We start from the raw sequence: 26,383 nt of genomic DNA, 5'->3' as shown, positions 1-26,383 counted from the left end.
GGGCTGACGGCTCAGAGCCTGGAGCCTGTTTCCGATTCTGTGTCTCCCTCTCTCTCTGCCCCTCCCCCGTTCATGCTCTGTCTCTCTCTGTCCCAAAAAAATAAACGTTGAAAAAAATAAATTAAAAAAAAAATACCCATTTTATGACCTTATGACAATCCCTCTGAGACAAGAGAAGGTGACCCATCGAACACCAAACTCTCACCTTCCCTCCACCACGATGTGCCTTTGAGACCCACTGGGGAAGATTTTAGGAGCACACGCAGATCTCCAGTGAGGCCCTTTGCCCATCAGCCACTCAGAACTGAGCACCTGCATACCATTGTAACCTTGCCATGATTACACCCAAACCCATAAACTCGGAGGCCTTACTACCATCAAAAAGCAGACCCCATGGTTACCCGGCAGAAATAAATACACTAACATCGCAAGACAGTTCATATCCACAAATATTTATTGAGTGCCTATATGCAAGAATGAAGACAGGATGGCCGCCGGCTCTCCTGGAGCTTACAGTTCCACCACTCCAGTACTTGCCTAGCTTTAAAAACAGCGGCAAGAAGCACTTGCCTTTGCCCAACCATCAGCAGCACTGGAGGAAGCAAGTTTTTCACATTATATTGGTCACTGTTACAGTGCAATTGTGGATAAATATCTTTGAAGGTTGTAGTCACAGCAATGACATGGTGTATCATGTCCAGCAAATGCAAATTTATGGCTTGATTCCCCCTATTTGAGAGGCATCTATTGAAATAAAACACACATAAGAAGGAGAAAGCTTCATAACACAGGTCCTAAGAATACTGGTGTAGTTTATTATCAAACTGCCACAGAACTCTTGGCAACAATAATTTCCTGCGAAGTTTGTGCAATATAACTGGTTGAATCAGACCTGTAAACCTCATGACCATAGGCCACACACGCTCACTCATGGCTGGTAAGTAGGATTTACCTGTATGATTCTTAAAGGGCTCTAGGTACACACTTAGTTTTTAAAGCTTCTGAAAGACTCGCAGCACAAGTGGCACTTTAAAATTTAGTGAAAACCGCTTTTGAGATAAAAATTAAAATGACAAAAATGTCTAATTTTACTACAGATGTTAAGTGCAGGATTCAAATTTAAATAGCATTCGGCAAAGCACCTGGCTTTTTAGAGTTAAAAAGGGGAACATGTTTCGGTTGTTTATCGAACTCTAAAATCATAACCTTCATGTGGATCTTCTAGTGGCAGGCACTTCTTCATGTAGTCCTGCTTCACAGGCCATCACCTAATTTACATGTCTAATTACAGAACATTCCAAGGAGCAATTATTTTGGTTACATTGCCAACACTTTTTTTTTTAAGAAAAATCGCCTATATCAGATAACCCCCAAATCACCTATTTAAGATGCTTCTGAACTTTTTTTTTTAATTTTTTTTTTCAACGTTTATTTATTTTGGGGACAGAGAGATACAGAGCATGAACGGGCGAGGGGCAGAGAGAGAGGGAGACACAGAATCAGAAACAGGCTCCAGACTCTGAGCCATCAGCCCAGAGCCCGACCGCAGGGCTCGAACTCCCGGACCGCGAGATCGTGACCTGGCTGAAGTCGGACGCTTAACCGACTGCGCCACCCAGGCGCCCCAAGATGCTTCTGAACTTACACTCAATAGGTTACCAGCTTTGTCACTTAAAAAAAAAAAAAAAAAAAAAAAAAGAACCTTATACCAGAAGATCAAACTCCAAGAATTTTTTTTTTTTTTTGCAAAAAGGTGGAGAGAACACCTTAGACCACCTAACAAATATCAACCAACCCAAGGTAATTTTTAAGTCAATTGCTGGGGACACAACCTACTTTTCTATTTAAAAAGTGCTAAAGCACTACTTCAAATTGAAAGACCTTTTAAACTAGGAATGAATCTGAAATGTACTTTTACGGAAAACTGACTAAGCACCAGGTACTTTACATAATCTTCTTTAAATTGTTAGGAAGTTTCTTATCACTTCATCTTATCTTTCGCTGCCGCTGAGCTGGCTGCCGAGGGAGGCAGGCAGGCCTGAGCCTGGTGGTGACCCAGGTCCACCTGGCTCTCCTGTCCCTTCCATCCCAGCACGGTGCCCTCCCAGCACGGCCACAGCCACGTTAGCTACCTCTGTTGAGTCCAGCTGAATACCTAATGTGCCTCGGGGCTCTGGAAAGGAAAGGTAGGGGGCAGACCCAAGTGAAAGAGAGAACTCTGTATGCGTTTAAAAAGGCACTCCCACTCGGGTTCTTACTACACTGCAGCTTAGCCCCTGCAGGAACAAAGTGGCTCACCTCCCAGGAACAACAGCTGCTTTCTAAGATTGCCATCTTGGGGGTTCAATTGTTTTTGAGTGTTCCTGTGGGTAAATTAAGCACAAAAAAGGGAAAGATGGCTGAAAGGATTTTCCTTGGTTCTCTTCACAGCTATGAAGAAGAAAAATATTTTTTTTTAATTTTTAAATAAGTGACTGATACTTCCAATCTATTATACATTTCAAGAATAAAAGCGTACAGGTTCTGAGAGTGAGCACAGAAGAGATTTTGAAGGTATTTCATATCTTTCTTGGAATAAACCAACAGAGACTAAGATAACTCCTTCACAAAATAAAACCATAATCTCTTCTGAAATGGCAATTTCCTATTCTTAAGAAGGGAGTAGACTTTACTTATGATAAAAGTAGGGAACAATGAATATCCTAATTTTCAAGTTAGTTTTTAATATCACGTATAGAACACAAAGGGAATACCATCAGTAAAGTCAATCCCTTAACTGGATTTTGACACAGCTGTACTGGAGCTTGATTAAAATTAACTTTTTCTTTACTACAACTAGGAGACTTAAAAAAAAAAAAAGGCTAGAAAAAAAATACCACAAATAAAGGCACTTATTCCGTTGATGAGTAATTGTGACTAGTTCGAGGTGTTCAACTGGTGGCAGGAGCTGGGATCTAAGGTTCGATTCACGGATAGGAGTAAGAGAGGCTTCGGTCAGCCGGCCCCTCCCTGCGGAGACCCCCTCGCTCCCTGCGGAGACGCCCTCCAAGCTGAGAAGGGTGCTCAGCTGGGGCATCAGGCCTGGAGCTCAGCCAGGTAAGCTTTGGTGAAGGGTGCTCAAAGAGTTTGAGAACCCAGCTCAAAGGCATACGTAGATCCTGGTGGAGTAATGGTTGGCTTGGCTCATAACTATAATATCTATAAGCTGTTAAGAGTTTACATAAGAAGAAAAGACTCAAAAGAACACCAGACTTTAAAACCTGAGCATTGTTAATGGGAATCAATTTGGAAAGTTTAGAATGAATCTATTTATCAACACATACACAGATATGTGGGCACTGGATTCTGACTGGCCACCAAACCAGACCAGCAGTCAGAACACAGACCCACTAGTGCCGATCAGAGCACAGCCTCCTGCCCACGTGCCACCGCCAAGAGCCAAGAGGGACTGCCAAGGCGGTGAGCTGGAGCCCTCCGGCAAGGCCAGAAGAAAGGTCCAAGGCTCCAGCTACACACGTTCCCCATCCATGAATTAGCAGGGTGGGCTGCCCTGATCTAAGCCTGGCGCCCTTACAGCACCTACTATGGGAGTAGTTTGTGGCCGGAGTCGGGCGGGGGGGGGGGGGGGGGGGGGGGAACGGGTTAAAAATGTCTGTGTGAGGGCCCTGACAACTGAAGCCATGTGCACTGAGAAGCACGGCCGCTCTGACGATCCAGTGGGGCGGCGGCCTGTATTTCAGCAAAGTTTTATCCATTGATTTATTGTCACAAGTGGGTCACAGATTCAGAATGATGGGCAGAAAGCTACAGCTCTCCAATTGTTTAACGTTTTCTGAAAAGCACTACATATATGACTAAAGAATTAGAGTATTACAACTTTCATTTTTCTTTCCTTACAAATAATAAAGTTCAAGGGAAACAAAATGAGTTGTTCATAGTTTTCAAAGCTTTCCGATATTCCATCATTTCCAGTATTTCCACTATTACTATTCTAACATTCACTCTAAGACATGTTCCTAACAGGAATTGCATTAGCAAATTTTTTTTTTTAATCTCAACACAACTAAAATCCAGGGAATGCTGCATTTTTCTTTTGCTTTTTGCATTCAGCATGTCTATCATTATGGAAGCTGTTCTTAAGCATTTATTAAAAAAAAAAAAGAATCATATTCACAATGTAGAACAAGTATATAAAATTAGTGTGCAAAGTTCATTGTAAAAGGATAACACTATTTGTTTAGAAACAAGCTGCCTCCACTGTTTACATTTCCTTACTATTGATATAAACTGGAGACTTATACTATTTAAAAATAAGACTTTTTAAATAGTAAAATATACAAGAGATTCCTGAGCATAACAAAAATATCTTGAAAATATGTGGCCATTTGAAGTATAAAATAGCAAGTGTAAAGAATAGCATGATTGTAAAACTACTATTTGAAGGCTTATAAACAGTACAAAATAGTTCGCCTTTTCTGAGTGCATAATTATACATTAGTGCAAACAAAAATGTCTCAAAATTTAATGGCTACAAATCTCAGAGATTTGCAGAGGTGCGCAAAACATGAAATTTCTTTAATGTCATTCGAACTGAACCCAGTTCTCGATTAATCCTTTCCAAACGATCTTCCAAGGCTTCCTAAGGGAAAATAACAGGAAACGTTTAATTAGAATTCTACATCAAGTTCACTGGTTCTATAATTACCACCAAATTGACCTTTCTTTTAACAAAAGAACTAGTATAAACATTAAACTTACAGAATTATTATATTTTTTATGCACATCATCTGATTTCTTTAAACTAACAACATGAGTCAACGTTTCAACCACTCAAGACAACTGCTGCACCTTAACATATCCTCAGTACATGTGCCGCTTTGAGTACGTGGAAACCCCAGCAAGGGCGGTGCGGCTCACTGGAAAGAGGGAATTCCCTGACTCCAGAACTTCGAACAGAACAAGAGGAACCGAGGAGGTTCTTCATACATTTCACCGGAAGAAATGGACACGTTGAACTGGTGCCTTATCTCACGTATACATGTATCGAACAACTGTTTTCTGACAAGAATTTCTAAGTTAAAAAGGAAGGAAAATGATGGAGGAGTTTGCTTCCCAAGAAGCAAGAGCTCTCACAACGAAGCAATGTAACAACTTCTTTCTTTTCTTTTCTCTCTCTCTTTCTTTCTTGAGAGAGAGAGAGAGAGAGAATGACCACAAGCGGGGGAGAAGAGCAGAAGGAGAGAGGCAGGCTCCATGCCTAGCGCAGAGCCTGACATGAGGCTCGATCCCACAACCCTGGAATCATGACCCGAGCCAAATCAAAAGTTGGACGCTCAACCAACTGAGCCACCCAGGTGCCTCACAACTGCTATTTTTAAATAAGCAGTACCAGTGTTAAGTAAATAGTGCCTGGAATATATATTTATCTTTTTTTTTTTAATTTTTTTTTTTCAACGTTTATTTATTTTTGGGACAGAGAGAGACAGAGCATGAACGGGGGAGGGGCAGAGAGAGAGGGAGACACAGAATCGGAAACAGGCTCCAGGCTCTGAGCCATCAGCCCAGAGCCCGACGCGGGGCTTGAACTCACAGACCGCAAGATCGTGACCTGGCTGAAGTCGGACGCTTAACCGACTGCGCCACCCAGGCGCCCCTATTTATCATTTTAGATACTTTATTCAGTATTAACTCCAATGGTATCTGTAATAAAACTTAAAAATTCCTCTTTAACAACTTTAATTATTAAAAGATCACACATTCATGATAAAGTATTTAGAAGACAGATGAGTAAAAATAACCATTGTTCCTCTTTCCTTTTTTTTTCCTGCAGATATGCACCTCATTTTTAAGAAGAAAAATAAAAACAAATTCTCTACTTAAAAACATTTTTCGGGGCGCCTGGGTGGCTCAGTCGGTTAAGCGTCCGACTTCAGCTCAGGTCACGATCTTGCAGTCCGTGAGTTCGAGCCCCGCGTCGGGCTCTGGGCTGATGGCTCAGAGCCTGGAGCCTGCTTCCGATTCTGTGTCTCCTTCTCTCTCTGCCCCTCCCCCGTTCATGCTCTGTCTCTGTCTCAAAAATAAATAAACTTAAAAAAAAAAAGCTGCTGAGGATTCAACTCAGTTTAAAAAAAACCACATTTTTCAATTGAACTTGTTATGAAATATCTTTCTATGATATCCTTTTAAATCAATGTGCAATATTCCATTAGATTTAACCAAGACTCTTTTTTTTTTTTTTTTTCAACGTTTATCCATTTTTGGGACAGAGAGAGACAGAGCATGAATGGGGGAGGGGCAGAGAGAGAGGGAGACACAGAATCGGAAACAGGCTCCAGGCTCTGAGCCATCAACCCAGAGCCCGATGCGGGGCTCGAACTCACGGACCGCGAGATCGTGACCTGGCTGAAGTCGGACGCTTAACCCACTGCGCCACCCAGGCGCCCCTAACCAAGACTCTTTTAGTAGAAATTTAGGTTGCTTCTAATTTTGGATATCATAAATAATGCTGCAATAAATATTCTTTTTTTTTAAATATTTGGAGGGGTTTTTTTGGGAGGGAAGCAGAGAGAGAGAAGGAGTCAGAGGATCCGAAACAGGTTCTGTGTTACTGACAGCAGACAGCCCAATGCATGGGTTGAACTCACAAACTGCAAGATCATGACCTGATCCAAAGTCGGACACTTCACCGACTGAGCCACCCAGGCGCTCCTGCAATAAATACTCTTAAAAAAATATTTCTTTACAAACACCTGGAAGTATTCCCAGAAATAAAAATACTATGTCCAAAGAAATCCAAAATTCTAAAGCTTTGGACCTAGGTAAAATTGTACTCCAGAAAGTTTGTGATAATTTCTACTTCCACCTGCCGTGTATGAGAATATAATTTTCTCCATCCTGGGTACTGGGCTTTATTTTTTCCCCCATTTTTCTTTAAATACCTGTCAATGTAATCGTTTTTTTAAAAAAAAATAATGCTTTGGGGGCACTTGGGTGGCTCAGTCGATTGAATGCCCAACTTCGGCTCAGGTCATGATCTAATGGTTTGTGGGTTTGAGTGCTGCTTCAGGCTCGCTGATGTCAATGCGGAGCCCACGTAAGATCCTCTGTCCCACCCCCTTTGGCCCCTCCTCCCCCCCATCCCCTGCCATCTCTCTCAAAAGTAAATAAAACTTTTTTTAAAAATAATGCTTTTAGGGGCGCCTGGGTGGCGCAGTCGGTTAAGCGTCCGACTTCAGCCAGGTCACGATCTCGCGGTCCGGGAGTTCGAGCCCCGCGTCAGGCTCTGGGCTGATGGCTCAGAGCCTGGAGCCTGTTTCCGATTCTGTGTCTCCCTCTCTCTCTGCCCCTCCCCCGTTCATGCTCTGTCTCTCTCTGTCCCAAAAATAAATAAACGTTGAAAAAAAATAATAATAAAAAAAAAATAAATAAATAAATAAAAAATAATGCTTTTAGGGGCGCCTGGGTGGCGCAGTCAGTTGAGCGTCCGACTTTAGCCGGGTCGCGGTCTCGCGGTCCATGAGTCAGGGCCCCGCGTCGGGCTCTGGGCTGATGGCTCAGAACCTGGAGCCTGTTTCCGATTCTGTGTCTCCCTCTCTCTCTGCCCCTCCCCGGTTCATGCTCTATCTCTCTCTGTCCCAAAAATAAATAAACGTTGAAAAAAAAAAAAATTAAAAAAAAAAATAATAATGCTTTTGTTCAAATGTGTACTGTTTTTTACTCATTGGTCAGGCTGAATATTTTTCATCTTTTTTCTGCCCAATTTTACCTTTTCCACTTATGAATCCTATATAAGCATGCGCAGCCCCTTTTTGCTGTCACTGGTCTCCTTACTGGACAGAAACAGCTTTAACATGTATGAACAGAAACTACTGCCTTTTAAGTTATTTTAAGAGCTTATATTCATTACATAAAAATATGTTAAACAAATGTTTTACATAAATTTAGCATCAGAGCACCTATAAGTTTTCCTTCTTCCTTCCCAAAAAGGAGGAAGGGTTTCCTGTGTTGAGTCTTATCAATTATTGAGTAAAGACTTTCAGAACAACAAAAATAATAAAAAAGACTTAAAGTCTTAAAGAGAAGTTAGGGAAATAGGTCCTAGAAAAAGACCTCTGTTGTTTTCTTAGCGTTTTGTCCCTTCTGGTATCACAGATCAACCTGAAAATGAACTTCTCCTAAAGTTAAAGCACTGAAAAGCCAAAACATGCAGTTATGTAAGAGACCTATCCCTATCGTTATGGTTAAAACATTACAAAAAGAGCCGATTTTAAATGTCCCATGGTTTCGTGCATTTTAATTCTCTCTGAAAAGCAATGAAAAGAAACGCACACGAGTCGCTTCGCCTGCACCCTCCTGCCCGACGGTGGAATCACATCTCTCTTTAACCTCTACAGCTCATCCAGCTGCAAAGTGCAACTGTTTTTTACATGTTTACTAAATGGCAAGGGGTTCAGAAACAAATTAGATTGGGGAGGAAGAAACAAACACCAAAAGGGACATTTAATGTGAGAGTATTAATTTACCATCTTTTAAAAGACAAACTGCAGAGTGGCATGAAGGCATGAACACCTTTTTCATGAAGTACAAAGGTAAAATCACTTTTTATTCCCGAAAGCTAGCCTGCAGTTCTAAAACGCACTATAATCACCACTTTTCTAAAAGGCTAAAAGTTTTTCCTCCCAGTTGCTTCAGGATGCCTAAAACATCATCTTGGATAAATGGAGCGCTAACCGGCATCACGCTTCTAAAGCAGATTCAAGCTAAGTTAAGATATTTCACCTGATTTAATCTTGTCTGCAAAGTGATTCGTCCTCCAGTAGAAGGCATTCGACTTAGCGCCGCCTCGATCTGTTAACACACACAAAAACAAATTAAGTAAAAACAGAAGAATTCTATCTAATTCATGGCTGGGGAGTTTATAACAGAATGGACAAGACAGACTTCAGCCTAGTATTTTCTTGTCCGTCTCGCCTTCACATAAGTCCCTCCGCCCTAATCCGCAAGGACAGCTTAGCTCCAACGCACTCCTAGCAGCGCTGGTGTGCATCCACAGTAACTTCCTGGGATGGTCTGACTCAAGTAACTCCCTTCTGACCATCCCTCAGACATAAGCATTTGAGTTCAGAGAAAGATTTTTTTTTTTAAGTTTTGTTTGTTTTTACCTGGTCTTTTTCTTTTGTAAGTTCATCAAAAAACCGTTCCGTTTCAGCTAGGGTCCTAATTTTTGCTGTATACTCAAAATCATTACCATGTGGTACTACTGACGTGGGCTTACACTGTTCATAGCTAACTGATTTATTCTTCTCCCAGGCTGATCTCACAGACACTTTCTTCACTCCGTTTGGCAACAGTTCGGGAGAAGAGCTATGATTAACATGGATGTCGGTGGCTGTTTCTGAATATTTTTTTTCTGTCAGAGAGAAAAGAAATTTATTTCTTATTAATTTTCTTAATAGATCCTTTACATAACTATATATGTCATCCAACTTCACTTTCTGAAAATGGCTGCCACAAACCAAAAAACATGAAAAGAGACACAATAATCAATCATATTTACTCAGTGCTTTTTCTCCAAAGAATTCTAAAAGTCTTACCCTCGATTTGGCACCCTGCACAACTTCCCTAAGTCAAGGTAGGTAAACTTTCTGTAAAGTTAAATGAACTTTAAACTTAAAGCCAAAACAAAAAACAAACAAACAAAAAGTTAAATACTAACTACACATTTAGTGGATACACAGCCACACCAACGGTGAAGAGCGAGAGTCTCATGGGCCTGCCCCAGTGATCCACATGCATTATCTTAGAACTTTATTCCAAACTTAGAAGATAAATGAGAAAAAAGGAAAAAAAATCACCAAATACCTAAGCTGCATAGAAATTACAGAATACAAATATTCAGAAAAACTGAACAGTATGGCCCTGGTAAGGAAGCATTAACAATCCCTGTACCTCAGTTTCCCAACTTTTAAATGAGGATCACGACATTGACACACAATATGAACATCACGCATGCTTATTTTTAAAGGCCCTTGCGCGGAAAAATTATTTAAGTGCAGGACATTAGAACATTTAGAACCTTGAAAAGATACCAGAAATTCACAAAATGAAGGACTAAAACCATAACTAATAATCTTTTAGGAAAAGATACCTTCCGAGTCATCTAGAGGAAGAAACTGGAGTTGTTTTCTTGGATTGGTACGTTGTAACGCAGACACAGGAACAGTATCTAAATCATCCAAAAGTATATCAAATCTAGTGAATGAAGCAAGTTACTTGTGAGAAAAAAATGTTAACTGATTTTCCCTATCTCCACTAGAAAGACGAACTGGCATCCAGTTAACTCACATAGTTTTTAAAAAGAAAGCTGGTCATACGATTTTCTAAAACTGAAATTTGTATTTCTAACACAAAATTATATATTAGACACGTAAAGCATTTATCCATATGTTATCTCTTTATGAGATCTTATGATCTTATGATCTTTATAACAACCTTACAAAATAAACAGAGCAGGTATTATTATCCTCGTTTTACAGAAAAGGAAACTGAGGTTCAATGTGCTTGAGTAATTTCTCCAAGAGCCTGATAGACAGCTAGGTCACCAGCTCTTACATCTGAGGAGTCAGGCTTCCCCCGGCCGCACACACTGCTGAGTACACTTCAGAGGACAATTTTTCAGGCGCCCAGGGAAACTTACCAGGACAGCCCACCTTCTTGTACAAATGGCTCAAAAATTTCCCTCTATCATAAACCTTTTCAGGAAAACAAAGAATTATCATTCTATATCCAAAAGCTGGAAGGGATTCTGAGGCGGTATTTAAATTTACTAGTAGCTAGTTTATATGGTTAAAAACTGTTTTCATGTTTTATAGTACTTTTTTTAGTATGACATTCATTTAAGTCATTTAAAACCACAGAGTTCCCACTGATGAATGAAAAATGAGTGATAGCTATAGACATAAGCTGACACTTATAAAAAAAAAAAAATCGAGAATATATATATTTTAATCTACTATTTTAGAGAACTTACCGAGCTGGACTGCTTTCATTTTTGCTAAGTAGATGACTGAATCCTGGGGACAAATTTTCTTTAGGGGATCGCTTTGGACTATAAGCCACAGTCACTGGTGTTAACATAATCTCTCTTTTTGCTGCAGAAGAAAATGAAGAGGAAATATTCTTTTTCTTCTATATAATACATATATCGGCAAAACAAGCTTTCTTTTTCAGGACGTTTTCTGACTTTAAATGGACTACAATTTCATTGTAAAACCTTCCAAAAGATAAATAAAAGCATACACAATAAAAATAACTCACAATCCTGTATCATCTAGAGGGAACCACTGCCAACACTTTAGTACATCAGACTGTAGTTTCAGCACCCTGACTCAAAACTGGTTTTTCAGGATTTTAGAAGTCGACTGGAAATAAGATGGAAACACCAGTACACCAGTGAACATTCCTATAACACAGTTATATACAGATATCTTCAGCTGTTCTCAAAATGGAAAATTGAGAAAACAGAAATCCAATGTTTAACCTTTAAAACCACATCCATAACTGGCTAAAGAAACCTGAGGCAAATAGATGCAAAGAAGCATCTTTTTTAAGCTAGCTTAATTTGTTTGAACTAATGTTTCATTAGACAACTGTCAACGATCTGAAAAACTGTGAAGTGGTATTAGTTGCAAAAAAAATTTGCTGGACACACAAAATATTTTAATATACTTTGATTTCTTCAGCTCTGGTTGTAGTATCTGTGCAATCAGGCAATGCTGTTATTGAACAAGATTCTATTTTGGGATCCTGCGTTCAAAGTACTCTACTAGGTGCCAGGGAGAGCAGAAGGCAAACAGAAAACATCAGGCATGTGTGCACGGCTTCGATGCCACTCTGGAGTCCAGGAGATATATACATCTAATTCTTACTTGGAGTACTTGATTTACGAGTCGAAGGTGGTAAAGACGAGGATCTCTGCGAAGCAGAGTTAAACCTCTTCTGTCTTTGTTGGGCACATTTCTCTGGGGACCGACTTGCACTGACAGACATTTCGGTTTGCCGAGGATTCACTAATTCTGTAACAGACAAAGGTCAAAAAATAAACAAACAAAACAAACCTAGCTTCAGTTACCTCCCTTTAACGGATGATTACACCAAGCAAGCAATTGTCATCATTTAGGTTAGAATGATTATTTGCAAACGCACGTTATAAGGATAAAAAAAATGCTGGATGAAGAAAAATGTGGGAGTTTGTAACGAATTCATTCTGGCTCCGTTTACAAGTGCCATTCAAGGTGATTTTTCAAGAGAGATTATTTTTAGAAACCAGGTCACTAATTTATTTACTAGGAGATAGTGCTTTGGAGATGCAATGCTGAAGATGTTAACCGTGTGATCAGCAGGCCCGACCAAGTGAGCACTGGAGTGAGTAGGAGGAGACACAAGTACCATTGACCTGCACTTGCGAGAAAAACAGGCCTCCCATACTTCTCGTCCTGCTGAGAGATGCTCATTAACCAAGAAAGGGAGAGAAGAAAACGTTACATCTCACTTTATGAATACCAACGGTCTGTCTTAACGTTCTGACGTGAGACAAACCGATGCAGAAATTTCTCAAATATCTTTAAGAATGCCGCATAAATCTTTACTAATCAGAACGTAACACGTAGTCTGCTTTGTATAAAAGGTGCCTATTATGCCATGATTGTGGTAAGTTATGAACCAGGGGATTTAAAGAAGGTGGTGTAACTGGGGGGCGAAAGGGAAGGTATCTATAATCTATTACCTATCTATATCAAACAAGGAAAAAATGCTTACTATTTGAGGTGTCCTCTTTCTCTGTCTGTGTGCCCCAACTTTTCAATATTTTTCCTTCATCAAGTTCTTTTAAAGCTTTCATGATTGGTGTATCTGAAATCTCTCTCTGTTTCTTTATCAATACGCTTCTTGGTGAACTTCCAAATGAAGAATCCTTTTCCGGAGGAGAATGGTACCTTAAATAATAATTACAAGACATGCAATGCTATGGACTGAATATTTGTGTCCCCTCCCCCTAAAATTCGTATGCCGAAGCCCCAATCCTCAGTGGATGGTGGGAGGAGGTGAGGCCTTGGGGAGGTGATCAGCTTTAGATGAAATCATGAGAGTGGGACCCCCCTGATGGAATTCGTGCCCTTATAAAAAGAAGCGATACAACATCTCTCTGTCTGGACACAGTCACCAAAGAAAGACCATAGAACTAGGAAGAGGAGCCTCACCAAGAACCCAACTACGCTGGCAGCACCCCAACGTCGAACTCTCAGCTTCCAGAACCGCAAGAGTAAGTGTTTCTTGTTTTAAGCTGCCGAGTCTGCGGTGATTGGATACAGCAGCCTGAGCTAAGACAGAGCTCGTGGCGTTGTCAGGGGAATAACACGAGAGCTGACAATTACGCTCCACAATGAAAATGTATGCTTTACAATATAAATACATTACGATCGAACCTGCATGTAATAGTCCAGTGCTTCCCAATCATTTTCCCAGCCTCGCACAGGCAGGAATATCGTATTTATATGGTGCTCTGGAGTAATACGGTTGTTCGAGCTATCCAGAGCCTGAGACGATCGACACCTTACCCAAACCGAGAGCCCATGCACAGCGCACCACTGTGTCGGGAGCACAGAGTGGGGGACGTTCTGCACAGCCTTTGATGGTCAAGAATCCTAAAAGCATTTGTTTTTCAAAGTAAACTAAAAATCAGGTCCTCAAAATTAAGGCATTGAAGCCACAAAGAGAAGGCTCTTTATATCTTCCTGAACATTTAAAAGCAATTAAAATCTCTATGAAACCGTAACAGTTCCTAAATATGACCCTTGAGAGAGCTACCTTACCCGGGAACACAGGTTTCCACCAGCTGGTTATTCACTCTATTATCCTGGGTGTCCAAAGGCTGGCCAGTAAAGATGGAATACTCCGCGCCTGGGATCAGCCACTTGCGTCTGCTGACGTCGGAGGTGGCCAGCGTGCTAGGACAATGAGAAATGATCTGAGGCGTTACAGGCTCGTGCTTCAGTTCAGACTGAACACATACAGAAAACAACCTGCTTTGAAACGTCATCTACGCATTTGTACAGGAATTTAAAGACCGCATAAAGCAACCTTACGTTAGATACGTGAACTCTGTTTCATCGTTTTCAGATCCAACTGAACTGTTATTTTAGGTTTTCTGTTACTTTGGAGTATTTCTGCATTTCAGTCAAGATTCAGGTACTCCCCTCTCTACGCAGCTCTGAACACCCCCAACCGACCTCCCACCACACTTCCTATGCTTCGTACACACCCCGTAGCTCAGGCCACGGCCACGCCAGCCAGACTACCCTTCTTGTTCCTGCCAGACCGGCACAGAAACATCCTCCATCTCACAGTCCAATGCAGTAGCCACTAGTCACATACTGCTATCGAACACTTGAATTGTGGCTAGTGAGGTGAAGAACCAATTTTTAAATGCTACTTAATTTTAATGAATTCTAAAACTTTTTTTAACATTTATTTTTGAGAGAGACAGAGTGCAAGCAGGGGAGGGGTAGAGAGAGGGGGGAGACACAGAATCCGAAGCAGGCTCCAGGCTCCGAGCTAAGAGCAGAGAGTCCGACGCAGGGCTCGAATTCACGAACTGCGAGGTAATTTTAATTAATTTAAATTTCATAGCCGCACGTGGGGACTGGCACTAATGTACTGAGTAGTGCAGTTCTAGGCTAGTACCTGCCCCATCTTATGAAAACCCTGCCCAGCTGAGGCTCACACATCATGCATTACCTGGCCCTTCGCTAGACTCCAGAACTGGTCTCATCTTCTCCACACCTGCTTCTGACCCCGCTCTGGGCAACGTCAGTGTCCACGCAGAGGAGTGGTCCAGGACCTCTCCTAGTGACTGGACTCTGCTCCTGCTCACTCACCCCCCTCAGCACACACTCAATGGGCTTCGTCATCAACAGCGAACACCCCCCACTTAAGAAATCACAACTCAAAGATTCTTCTGGCTCACGCACTCAAGTATCACCGAGGCACTGTGTCCCCAAGGCCTGTGATCCTTGGCCTCACCATTTTCTATGTATCACCCCTCCAGTTCCTCTCTACCTACTCTGGGGCGCACACCCCCGATAATAGTTACTCACTGCCTTGCCCCCTTCCCCGCTCACCTCCCATCACACCCAACTGGCAGCAGAGACCTAACCCTGGAGGACCACAGTGGCCTCACTTCTGAGCGTCTACAGTCCTACACTTGGGCTTTGCTGGAAAAAAGCCACCCATCCGTGCAGACTGGGCTATCATTACAGAATCACTATCACCATCTCAACAGACACCCGACACCGGCTGGCAACATACCTTTCTGTAATCAACGAGCTCCAATTCTCCAACAGGACTACCTTTCAGCTTCTCCACTCTCCTCAAACCTCTTGCCCAACCCTGATGGTCAGGTGATAACCTCGCATCACACTTTGGCGAAGAAGAGAAACCTAGAGAAGAGAGCCGTCTTCCTCCTTCTGCTCCCTTTCACAAATTTCTTACGACTTGCCTCTATTTTCATTTCAACTCCCAGTCACTCCCTTGCTTTGGTCCTCAATTTTTAAATTAAGAAACATTCCAAACATTTTTAGAAAATTACATGGGGCACTTGGGTGGCTCAGTTGCTTAAGCATCCAACTTCGGCTCAGGTCATGATCTCACAGTCTGTGAGTTTGAGCCCAGCGTCAGGCTCTGTGCAGACAGCTCAGAGCCTGGAGTCTGCTTCAGATTCTGTGTCTCCCTCGCTCTCTGCCCTTCCCCCACTCCTGCTCCGTCTCTGTCTCTCAAAAATAAACATTAAAAAAAATTTTTTATTAAAAAAAAAAAAAATGACAAAGACCACTATGAGCACCTGTACTTGCTTTTAACAAATGTTAACATCTTACCATACGTGTTTTCAATGGAAAGACAAAATTCTATATATGTGGTTGTTTGTATTTTTTTTAATCATGTCCACTTAATGTACACATCCTTCTAATGCTGCTGCTTCTACTCAACATGTTTCAGATACCCCATGTTAACACAGACAGGTGTGTCATTTTAATCATTTGCCTGCAGAATGACTATACTGCCCATTATTGATTCTTCGTCCTGTTGTGGATGTTTAGTTTCCAACACATCACCTTTCTTTTTTTTGAATTTTTTTTTAACGTTTATTTATTTTTGAGACAGAGAGAGACAGAGCATGAACGGGGGAGGGTCAGAGAGAGAGGGAGACACAGAATCCGAAACAGGCTCCAGGCTCTGAGCCGTCAGCACAGAGCCTGACGCGGGGCTTGAACTCACGAACCGCAAGATCATGACCTGAGCGAAGTCGGATGCTTAACCGACTGAGCCACCCAGGCGCCCCCCCAACACATCACCTTTCAACAGTGCTACGATTAACACATGTAGGAATTCCTCTAAGGTAAATATCTAAAACCAGAAGTGTGCGATTTGGGGTGCACATATTTTCAGTCTTAGTGGATATTGCCAAATCACGCTCCAGTCAAGCTTACTGATTTTCAGTCCAACCATTACTTTGAGAGTACCTCTTTCTTCACATCTTTGCCAAACTTTGCATTGATTACAGTTAAAGTGTGGCCTGGCTGACGGTGTGAGTGGTGTCCCATGCTTGTTTTAATTTACATTTTTTGATTACTAGTAAAATGAACATCTTTTCATTTTATCAGCCATTTATGTCTTTTTCTACGAATCATTTGTTCATGTTCGCTTATCATTTTTCTGTTGAGGAGACCTTTTCTTTCATAGTTCTTTATATTGTGGATATGAATCCTTTATTGGTTCATGTTCACTTCAGCATGCATAGACACACAGATCATACTCATGCACCAGCCGTCTGCTTATACAATCTTGATTATTTGCAATATTTCTGTTAGATTTTTAAACAGGGAAACACCACAGGGGCGCCTGGGTGGCTCAGTCGGTTGAGCGTCCGACTTCGTCTCAGGCCATGATCTCACGGTTTGCAGGTTCAAGCCCCGCGTCGGGCTTTGGGCTGACAGCTCAGAGCCTGGAGCCTGCTTCACATTCTGTGTCTCCCTCTCTCTGCCCCTCCCCCGCTCGCATGCACGCTCTCTCTCAAAAATAAATAAACATTTAAAAAAAATTTACACAGAGAAATACCACAGATACAACTCAAGTCCCCTGTGTACCTCTCCAATATCATTCCTCTCCAAAGCAACCACTTACACTAAATTTGTAATGTGTACATACATTATACTTTTACTACTTCTGTATGAACCTGTAAGAATGTGTACAACTGTTCTACATGCTGAAGTCAATATAAAGAGTATCCTACTTCTTCTGCAACTGGTTTTTCGTTGTTCCAAATTATGTTCCTAAGATTAAATCATGTTAATGATCAACTTCAGTGGTTGGCAAATTTTTCCTGTAGTCAAATAATAAATAAGTTTTTTGTGTGATTTTTTATTATTTTTTTTAATGTTTAGTTTTTGAGAGAAAGAGACAAAGTGTGAGCTGGGGAGGGGCAGAGACAGAAGGATACACAGAATTAGAAGCAGGCTCTAGGCTCTGAGCTGTCAGCACAGCGCCCTACACGGGGCTCGAACCTACGAACCACAAGATCACGACCTGAGCAGAAGTCGGACACCTAACCGACTGAGCCGCCCAGGCACCCCTATTTTGTTTTAATAAATAGGTTTTATGGGCCAGATGGAAGAGGTTTCTGTTGCAACTACTCAACTTCGCCATTGTAATGCAAAGCAGCCACAGACAATAGGTAAATGAATAAATGTTATTTATGGACACTGAAATTTCAATTTCATGTAATTTTTACATGTATGAAATATTATGCTTTTTTTCCCATTTAAAAACAAAACACCTTTCTTTGCTCATGGGCCTTCCAAAAACGGGCAGCAGGCTGGATTTGGGCTGGGGGCTGTGCTTGCCAATTCCTGATCTAGCAAGTGCACTCTCACACATACAGCGCCATGCACAAATATATCACAATATATTACTGTTCCAGTTGTTAGACACACAGGTCGCCTTCACTTATTCTACACAACATTCTCAACCAACGTTCACATCTGTCCCTCTGTGCAAACTGCTCTCCAGGCCACCAACCCCTGGCTGGCACACCCAGGGATCCCCAGTCCCCCTCACTCGCTCTCTCAGCTGCGGCCACAACACGGGCCACTTGGGGGTTCCTCCCAGTGTGCTGGCAGCTCTTTCTCAGCTTCTTGTGCCAACCCCCACCCCAACATCGGGACCTCAGGGCTCTTCAGAGCTGCGTCCTACACCACCTATCCCGTGGTCAAGCACTACAGAATGATAATTCTACAATTTGTAACTCCAGCCTGAGACCTTATTTCTGAGCTCCAAATGCAAATGTATAATCACCTGCTGGATTCCCATTTGGAATCTGTAGGAATCTCAAACTAAAATATTTGGAATAGAAATTCTGATCCTTGGGGCGCCTGAGTGGCTCAGTCAGCTAAGCGTCCGACTTCAGCTCAGGTCACCATCTCGCGGTCTGTGAGTTTGAGCCCCGCGTCGGGCTCTGTGCTGACTGCTCAGAGCCTGGAGCCTGTTTCGGATTCTGTGTCTCCCTCTTTCTCTGACCCTCCCCCGTTCATGCTCTGTCTCTCTCTCTGTCTCAAAAATAAATAAACGTTAAAAAAAAAAAAAAATTAAAAAAAAAAGAAATTCTGATCCTTACCCCATGGCCTGCTCTTCCCATTCCTTCCCCAGTTCAATATACGGAACGCTGAGTCGCTCCAGACAGAAACCAAGACATTATTGGACACTTCCCTTTCTTATCTTGTTACCTCATTCTTAGCTATGTTCTGTGGATTCCACCTCCAGAACCCTCCCACCTTTCTCTTCTGTCCATTTCTACGGACATCACCCAGCGAGCACCACCTCTCCCAGCACTACGATAGCCTAATTAGTGTGTCTGTTTCTACTCTTTTCCTCTCCGTCTTCTCCTCATGGCAGGTGCATTAAAAAAATAGAAATCAGGGGCGCCTGGGTGGCTCGGTCGGTTAAGCGTCCGACTTCGGCTCAGGTCATGATCTCACGGTCCGGGAGTTCGAGCCCCGCGTCGGGCTCTGTGCTGACAGCTCGGAGCCCGGAGCCTGTTTCGGATTCTGTGTCTCCCTCTCTCTCTGCCCCTCCCCTGTTCATGCTCTGTCTCTCTCTGTCTCAAAAATAAATGAACGTTAAAAAAAAAAAAATTAGAAATCAGATGACCTAATTTTACCATATACAACCTTTCAGAGGCTTCCCAATGGACTTAAGAGTAAAATCCAAACTCTCGACCATGTATGGCTTAGAAGGCGATGGATGATAGTCTACGATTTCATCTGGACCTACTTGACCTCTTGCTGGCAATATTCGGGCCACAGAGGCTTCCTCCAGGTTCTTTAAACATGTAAGCTCTTTCCTACCTCAGGACATAGTGAGGCTAATTTCTCTGCCTGGAACATCCCCCGCCCTCACGTCCCCACCCCAACCACTCAGCACAGGGCTTACACCTCCCTGCTTACAAGTCACCTCCACAGAAAGGCCTTTCCTGACCCCAATCCCACCCCACTCTTGTCCTCCCACAAACGTTCAATTTCAGTTACTTACAATTTTTTTTTCTTTAAATAATTCACTATGTTCTAATTTAAGATTAATTAACAAAGATCTAGAGGGGTGCCTGGTGGCTCAGTTGGTTGAGTGTCCAACTTCGGCTCAGGTCATGATCTCGCAGTTTGTGAGTTCGAGCCCCGGGTCAAGCTCTGTGCTGACAGCTCAGAGCCTAGAGCCTGCTTCAGATTCTGTGTCTCCCTCTCTCTCTCTGCCCCTCCCCCGCTTGCTCTCTGTCTCTCTGTCTTTGTCTCAAAAATAATAAACATTAAAAAAAAAAGATCTAGGGGCACCTGGGTGGCTCAGTCAGCTAAGCGTCCGACCTCGGCTTAGGACATGATCTCACGGTTTGTGGGCTCGAGCCCCACGTCGGGCTCTGTGCTGACTCCTCAGAGCCTGGGGCCTACTTCAGATTCTGTGTCTCCCTCTCTCTCTGCCCCTCCCCGCCCCTCAGGCTCTGTCTCTCTCTCTCAAAATAAATAAACAATAAAAAAAATTTTTTTTAATAATAAATAAAAAGATCTAAAGAAAGTTTCTCATTTGACAATTACAACCTAGGTTAAAGTTTACAATTTAACAATCTTTCCGATACACACCAATTTATGACCTTATGATCTACTCATTTAATATTCTTTATAAAATCATAATAAAAACCAATTCTAATACGAAAAAAAACAGCTCTAGGGGCACCTGGGTGGCTCAATCGGTTAAGTGTCTGACTTTGGTTCAGGTCAAGATCTTGCAGTTTGTGAGTTCGAGCCCCGTGTCAGGCTCTGTGCTGACAGCTCAGAGCTTGGAGCCTGCTTCGAATTCTGTGTCTCCCTCTATGTCTCTGCCCCTCCCCCGCTCGCTCACCTCCTCTCTCTCTCAAAAATAAACATTAAAAAAAATAAAAAGAAAAAAGAAAAAAATAGCTCTATAAAAGCATCATCAAGATAATGCTCTGAGATTACAACAAAGCTAATTCTGAATAACTAAAAAAACTAAAAAGAAAAATCCTTACAACCTAATAAAATCCACTATCTTTGTAGATTTGTCCATTAACAAGGGATACAATTTCTGGAATTTTAGGGCTAAAAGACCTTTTGAGGTGCTCTAGCCCAATGTCCTGGTTTTTACAGATAATAAAATTGAGCTCCAAAAAAACCTCAAATTAAGTGATTTGCCTAAGGTCACACAGCTGGGCAAAATCAAGGACTAAAAAACATTCTAGGTCTCTTTACACCCCATCAGATTCTATTCCCTCCTTTTGGCAAATGCCTCTGCATAAGACCTTTTATAATATCTAATAATTAGACGGTTTTGTTTTGGTTTTTTAAGTAAGCTCTACACCCAACATAGGGCTCTAACTCATGACTGAGCCAGCCAGGCGCCCCATAATTAGATGTTTTTACACATCTAAGTTCTATAATGACACTTAACCCTGACTCTCTCATGATTTAGACAGATGAGTTTCTCAGTTCACTAAAAGGGTGCACCTATTTCTAGCTTTACTGAGATTAAACAAAATCACTTACTTGGCACGTGAGGGTCTCACAGGAGTTCTAGAATTATGACGAAGACTTAACATATTTTCATGCTCTACTTGCTTGACCTGAGCTTCAAGTTTTGAAATTGTTCTAATTCAAAAGCAATAAGATAAATTAAGTACACGATAGATTTTAAATATAGCTCAACTACAAATTACTTATTTAACAGACCCTTCTAGAAACTGCTGGTCCATACACCTGTTTTCACAGTAAAATGCCACCAGTAAGCTTAAAAAAGCTGAACAAAATTGGAAAATAAACTGAAAGACAAATACATTAAACTCTACAAAGAAGCATTTCACATACGACAACTGAAGGAAAAGACAACAAATGGCTTTTATATAGCCAAGGAAAAAAAGAAAAATTATAAATTTGACTACAGATCAAAACACATGGTATAAATTTTAAAAATAAAATAAAACCAAGTACTCAAATAAAATGCAGTTCTAGTATGTTTCATTCTGAACGTATATATTCATGCATATGAAATCTAGATAGGTAATGCTTTCACAAAAGAGGAAGCAATTTTAATATAACATCCAATAAAAGAGCTAACAAGAACTTCCTAATTTTTAAAAGACACAAAGGCTAAACTATCCTGAACAACTCTCTACCTACAGGCAACTCACCTCATTTGTGCCATGTTCAGAATAAAAGCCTATTTTCAAATTCACCAACAGGGGTAAGTACTCTGGTACTTCTGTTTTGAAGCTACCTTGGCATTCCTTCTGTTCTCTTAAACTCTGCATATGTGTTCATCTCCTTCTAACCTCAAATTCTTGTCTGCCCTGCTGCGAGGAGGGTTTGAGGAAGAACAACAGCTCTAGCAGGGCTGACACTTCGTGCCAATTTGACAAGGAAGCTATTGGCAGAACTGAATGCATCCCAGCAAAGACCTAAGCAAATGAGCAGGCCAGGCAGCATTCACATTCTCTCCAACCTGAAGTCCTTAGGAGCACAGTAAAATCTCCAAAGAAAGGACGTATCTCCAAATACAAACACAAAAGCACCCTCCAAAGCCAATTAAAAATAATTAATCATTTGCCATAGAGACCATTTATGCCTCTGTTTCTATCTAATTAAGCAAATGAGATCACAAATGTAGTCCCCAAACCAGGTTTTTAAGAAAGTAGATGGTCATAAAGTTGGTGTGAATGCTGTTTTCTTTTGGGAGCACAAATATCATTTGGTGAACTAGACTGCCTCTTAAAATTCTCTTCTTCTTTTTTAAGGATAGATTAAATTTCCTTTCAAAGGTTTAGTACCATTTAGATTTTGCTTCGCTGACCAAATAAATGTTTCAGGAGTGCACACTTCTCAAGCACAACTACCAATCTACTCTAATCATTTAAAAATCTTTGGCTAAAATCAAATGTATTTCCAGGTCAGGGGAAGATCAGGATAAAACCTGACCTCAAAGTGCCTAAAAATCCTCAAGAAAAACTTCCTTTTCATCGCTTTCGGTACAGACACATATTTATATGCTAAAAGAATAGAGGCATAATTATCTTATTAGAAAGATAACACATTTTACCTTTTCAAATCAGAAATCTGAGTATGTGCATCAAGCAATTTGTTCTCGGTTGTATTTAATGTATCCTATGAAAATAAAGGAAAAATTCAGATAACTGGAATATTCAGGTTTATACTCCTTTTATTTTAAAATACATAATATAAAACAAATCTAAGGTCACACCAGAGAGCTACAAAGAAAATTATGCAGATACTCAGCAAATACAGCATTGACCACAGAGCCAATATGCACAATTCAGGGGAAAAAATGAGACAGCAAAATGCTGGTTGATACAAGTAGCTGTATGTACATGACCTGTGTAATAGGTATAGCCTATGATGCTTTCCTTAATTCTGCACAATCCAGTGTCAAAATGGACATATTCTAACTACAACTTGCCTAAAACCTCAGTAGTAAACACACAGGTATTTGTTTTGCCACTTAGTAAGATTTCACATGTGATGACTGGCTCCTGACCCCCCAGAATTCCCTCCTGCCTAGCTGTGCAGGCCTTTTCACCAACCTTGAATGATCACAACCCTGTATTTTATGCAACACAAGTACTTTGGACCCCACTTACAGCATTATTGTGGGGTTTTGCGGAATTCAAACATATAGTTCCCAAACAGAGCTTTCATTAAGAATTCAAGCATTATCAATAAACTCAAACAATCCCACAAAAAGCTACTGCTTTAAAAAACAAAACTTTGTATTTAAATATTATTAAATAATTATTTTCATCTATATGGTTCTTATATTCTTCTAAAAATTTCATCTCAACTCATCTCAAATACAACAGCCATTCAACATTTCTGAAGATTTCAAAGAAATCCAACAAATCTGCAACGTAAGTGGGCAAATATTTGCAAATAAGGATGCTGACAAAGATGAGGTGATGGAGAGACAGTCTAACTAAGGTGGCTAGATGGAGGTAGAAGAGGGAGAGAGAGGGAGAAGAAAGGGTCACCCCTCTTCATTTCCAACCCAGTGTTTCTGCCCCTACATGATGTTCAGAACATGAATCATCAACCATTACCTTTACTCTTTCGTGTTCTTTTCCAAGGGACTCATACTCTCCTAAGAGCTATAAGGAAAAACAAAAAAATTGCACCACAAAGTTAAACATTATAATAGCAACTCAGAGATGGTCTATACAATAGCTGCCCTTACTCTTCAAAAATGCAAATGTCATGAAACAGAATGGTTAACACTGTGTTCCAGATTGAAGGAGACTAAAGAGATAACAGAAGTGAATGTAAGGCATGATGCTGGGTTGGATCCTGGACTAGAAAAAAAAGTGTCATAAAATAATACTTTGGATGTAAATTGCACATTAGACTTCTTTACTTTGATTCGTTCTGTGGCTATGTACCGAAGGCCCTTGTTCTTAGGAAATACACACCAAAAGGTAAGGGTAAAGGGCCAGGTCTGTAACTTACTCTCAAATTGTTCAAGAAAAAAAAATGTATGTGTGAACACATACATATGGGAGATGATAAAGCCAATATGGCAAATGCTAACAACTGTGATCCTAGGTAAAAGGAATATAATCGTTCTCACAAGTTTTCTCTAAGTTTGAATTTACTTCAAAATAAAAAGTAAAACAAAAACAATTTAGTAGCAGTTCAGACCCCTTGAGCAGTTTGTTTGTTTACTTATTTACTTATTTATTTAGCTTCACGCCCAGTGTGGGGCTCGAACTCACGGCCTGGAGATCAAGCCCTGAGCCAAGATCAAGAGCTGGATGCTCAACCCACTGAGCCACCCAGGTGCCTCAAGAAAGCAATATTTTAAAAGATTAAAATTTGCGGGGCACCTAGGTGACTCAATCAGTTAAGCGGCCAACTTTGGCTCAGGTCATGATCTCACAATTCGTGGGTTCAAGCCCCATGTCAGGCTCTGAGTGAACAGCTCAGAGCCTGAAGCCTGCTTCGGATTCTGTCTCCCTCTCTCTCTGCCCCTCCTCCACTCACTCTCTCTCTGTCTCTGTCTCTCAAAAATAAATAAAACACTTAAAAAATTACCCAAAAAAACCCATAATCCCAAGTCTAATATAGATTACTTATTATGGCTCCTGAGTTCAAGCCCTGCATCGGGCACTGTGCTGACAGCTCAGAGCCTGGTGCCTGCTTCGGATTCTGTCTCCCTCTCTTCTGCCCACCCCTCCCCTGCTCATACTCTGTCTCACTCTCCCTCAAAAGTAAACATTACAAAATTATAAACAAACAAACAAACAAACAAATAAATAAATGAAAGTTGAGTGGTTAGAGCCCAGGACCTTTCCCCATCCTATACAGAAGCAGACAGACCAGCCAGCCAACAGGACTCAGTGAAGGTGAATGAGACACAAATTCAGCTTTGGAAACCCAAGTGCAACAGGTGGAGGAAGTAAAGGGATAAGGAGAAGATGGAAAAGTTTTCAAAAAAACAAAACACAAAACACAAAACAAAACCCACCTTGGCTCCCCATCCCTCACTGCCACCAGATCCTGGATGAAAGGTCCCAGACAAGAGACTGGGGAGACTCTTCCTTGGGAAAACCAAACAATCCCAGAAAGAAGACCTCTACATAATTACTCCATGATTGCTGGTAAGTAAAGGCTACCAGGAAGTAAGTCACATCTGTACACATACGGTCTCCAAATGGCTTTTGATTGCCTCCCCCTTAAATGTGAGTCTAGTAAAAGAACCAACATTAAAAAAAAAAAAAGGCAAAAACATTCAATATGAAGCTGATTTCAAAAGGAAAGGTTAACTTGGAAGAAATAATAAATCAAAACTAAAGAAGTATTACAAGAAAGCTATTACTAATATCCTCAGAGAAGTAACTGCTATATACATAAAGCAAGAGCAGAAAGCAATGAAAAACTAGCAATGAAAGGACAGAAACAGCTCTTAGAAACTAAAAATGAGAGAGAAAATAAGTTTAATACTAAAACCAGAAGATAGAGAACGAAGAGGCTATGATGGAAAGTAAAGCATAATTAAGTCTCAGAAAATCAACCCAGGGGCACCTGGTGGCTCAGTCGGTTGAGCGTCTGACTTTGGCTCAGGTCATGATCTCATGGTTCGTGGTTTCAAGCCCAAGCTGGGCTCTGTGCTGACAGCTTGGAGCCTGGAGCCCGCTTCAGATTCTGTGTCTCCCTCTCTCTCTCTGCCCCTCCACCATTTGTGTTTTCTCTCTTTCACAAAAATAAATAAACTTTTAAAAAATCTGATAAGAAAATATACCCTAGAATTCTATACTCTTAGCCAAATGACATGCGAAAGACCTAAATCTTCAACCACAATAATTATGGATATTGTTAAAAATTCAAGAAATCGGGGCATCTGGCTGGCTCAATTGGTGGAGCATGCAACTCCTGATCTTGGGGTCGTGAGTTCAAGCCCCACTTTAGGTGTAGAGCTTACTTTAAAAAAAAATTGGGGGTTGGGGCACCTGGGTGGCTCAGTCAGTTGAGAGTCTGACTTCGGCTCAGGTCATGATCTCACGGCTTGTGAATTTGGGCCCCGTGTCAGGCTCTGTGTTGACAGCTCGGAGCCTGGAGCCTGCTTCAGATTCTATGTCTCCCTCGCTCTCTGTCCCTCCCCTGCTCGAACTCTGTCTCTCTCTGTATCAAAAATAAATAAATATTAAAAAAAAAAAAATTGGGGGCACCTGGGTGGCTCAGTCGGTTAAGCATAGGACTCTGGGTTTCGGCTC

General features: G+C 41.3%; 1 protein-coding gene across 11 annotated transcripts in view; it reads right to left on the bottom strand.

Annotated features, from left to right (window-relative positions):
* Nucleotides 1–1,552: 1,552 nt before the first annotated feature.
* The window catches only part of MPHOSPH9 (M-phase phosphoprotein 9), a 60,528-nt gene continuing 35,697 nt past the window's right edge, over nt 1,553–26,383 (bottom strand). For 4 of the 11 annotated variants that reach the window (XM_047827490.1, XM_047827494.1, XM_047827491.1 and 1 more), the window contains 11 exons: nt 23,717–23,764; nt 22,702–22,766; nt 21,156–21,257; nt 13,869–14,003; nt 12,817–12,992; nt 11,928–12,074; nt 11,030–11,150; nt 10,148–10,251; nt 9,162–9,409; nt 8,779–8,847; nt 1,557–4,639 (listed from right to left, as the gene is read on the bottom strand). In XM_047827490.1, coding sequence (XP_047683446.1) covers nt 4,538–4,639; nt 8,779–8,847; nt 9,162–9,409; nt 10,148–10,251; nt 11,030–11,150; nt 11,928–12,074; nt 12,817–12,992; nt 13,869–14,003; nt 21,156–21,257; nt 22,702–22,766; nt 23,717–23,764 — 1,317 coding nt within the window. In that variant the 3' untranslated portion in view covers nt 1,557–4,537. Of the gene's footprint in view, nt 4,640–8,778; nt 8,848–9,161; nt 9,410–10,147; nt 10,252–11,029; nt 11,151–11,927; nt 12,075–12,816; nt 12,993–13,868; nt 14,004–21,155; nt 21,258–22,701; nt 22,767–23,716; nt 23,765–26,383 lie in introns of those variants that run through there. The other 7 variants (XM_047827488.1, XM_047827484.1, XM_047827485.1 and 4 more) reach the window with 7 other exon arrangements.

Source organism: Prionailurus viverrinus, chromosome D3, assembly GCF_022837055.1.
Source record: "Prionailurus viverrinus isolate Anna chromosome D3, UM_Priviv_1.0, whole genome shotgun sequence".
Taxonomy (NCBI): Eukaryota; Metazoa; Chordata; class Mammalia; order Carnivora; family Felidae; genus Prionailurus; species Prionailurus viverrinus.
This window is presented reverse-complemented; position numbering and strand designations above follow the sequence as displayed.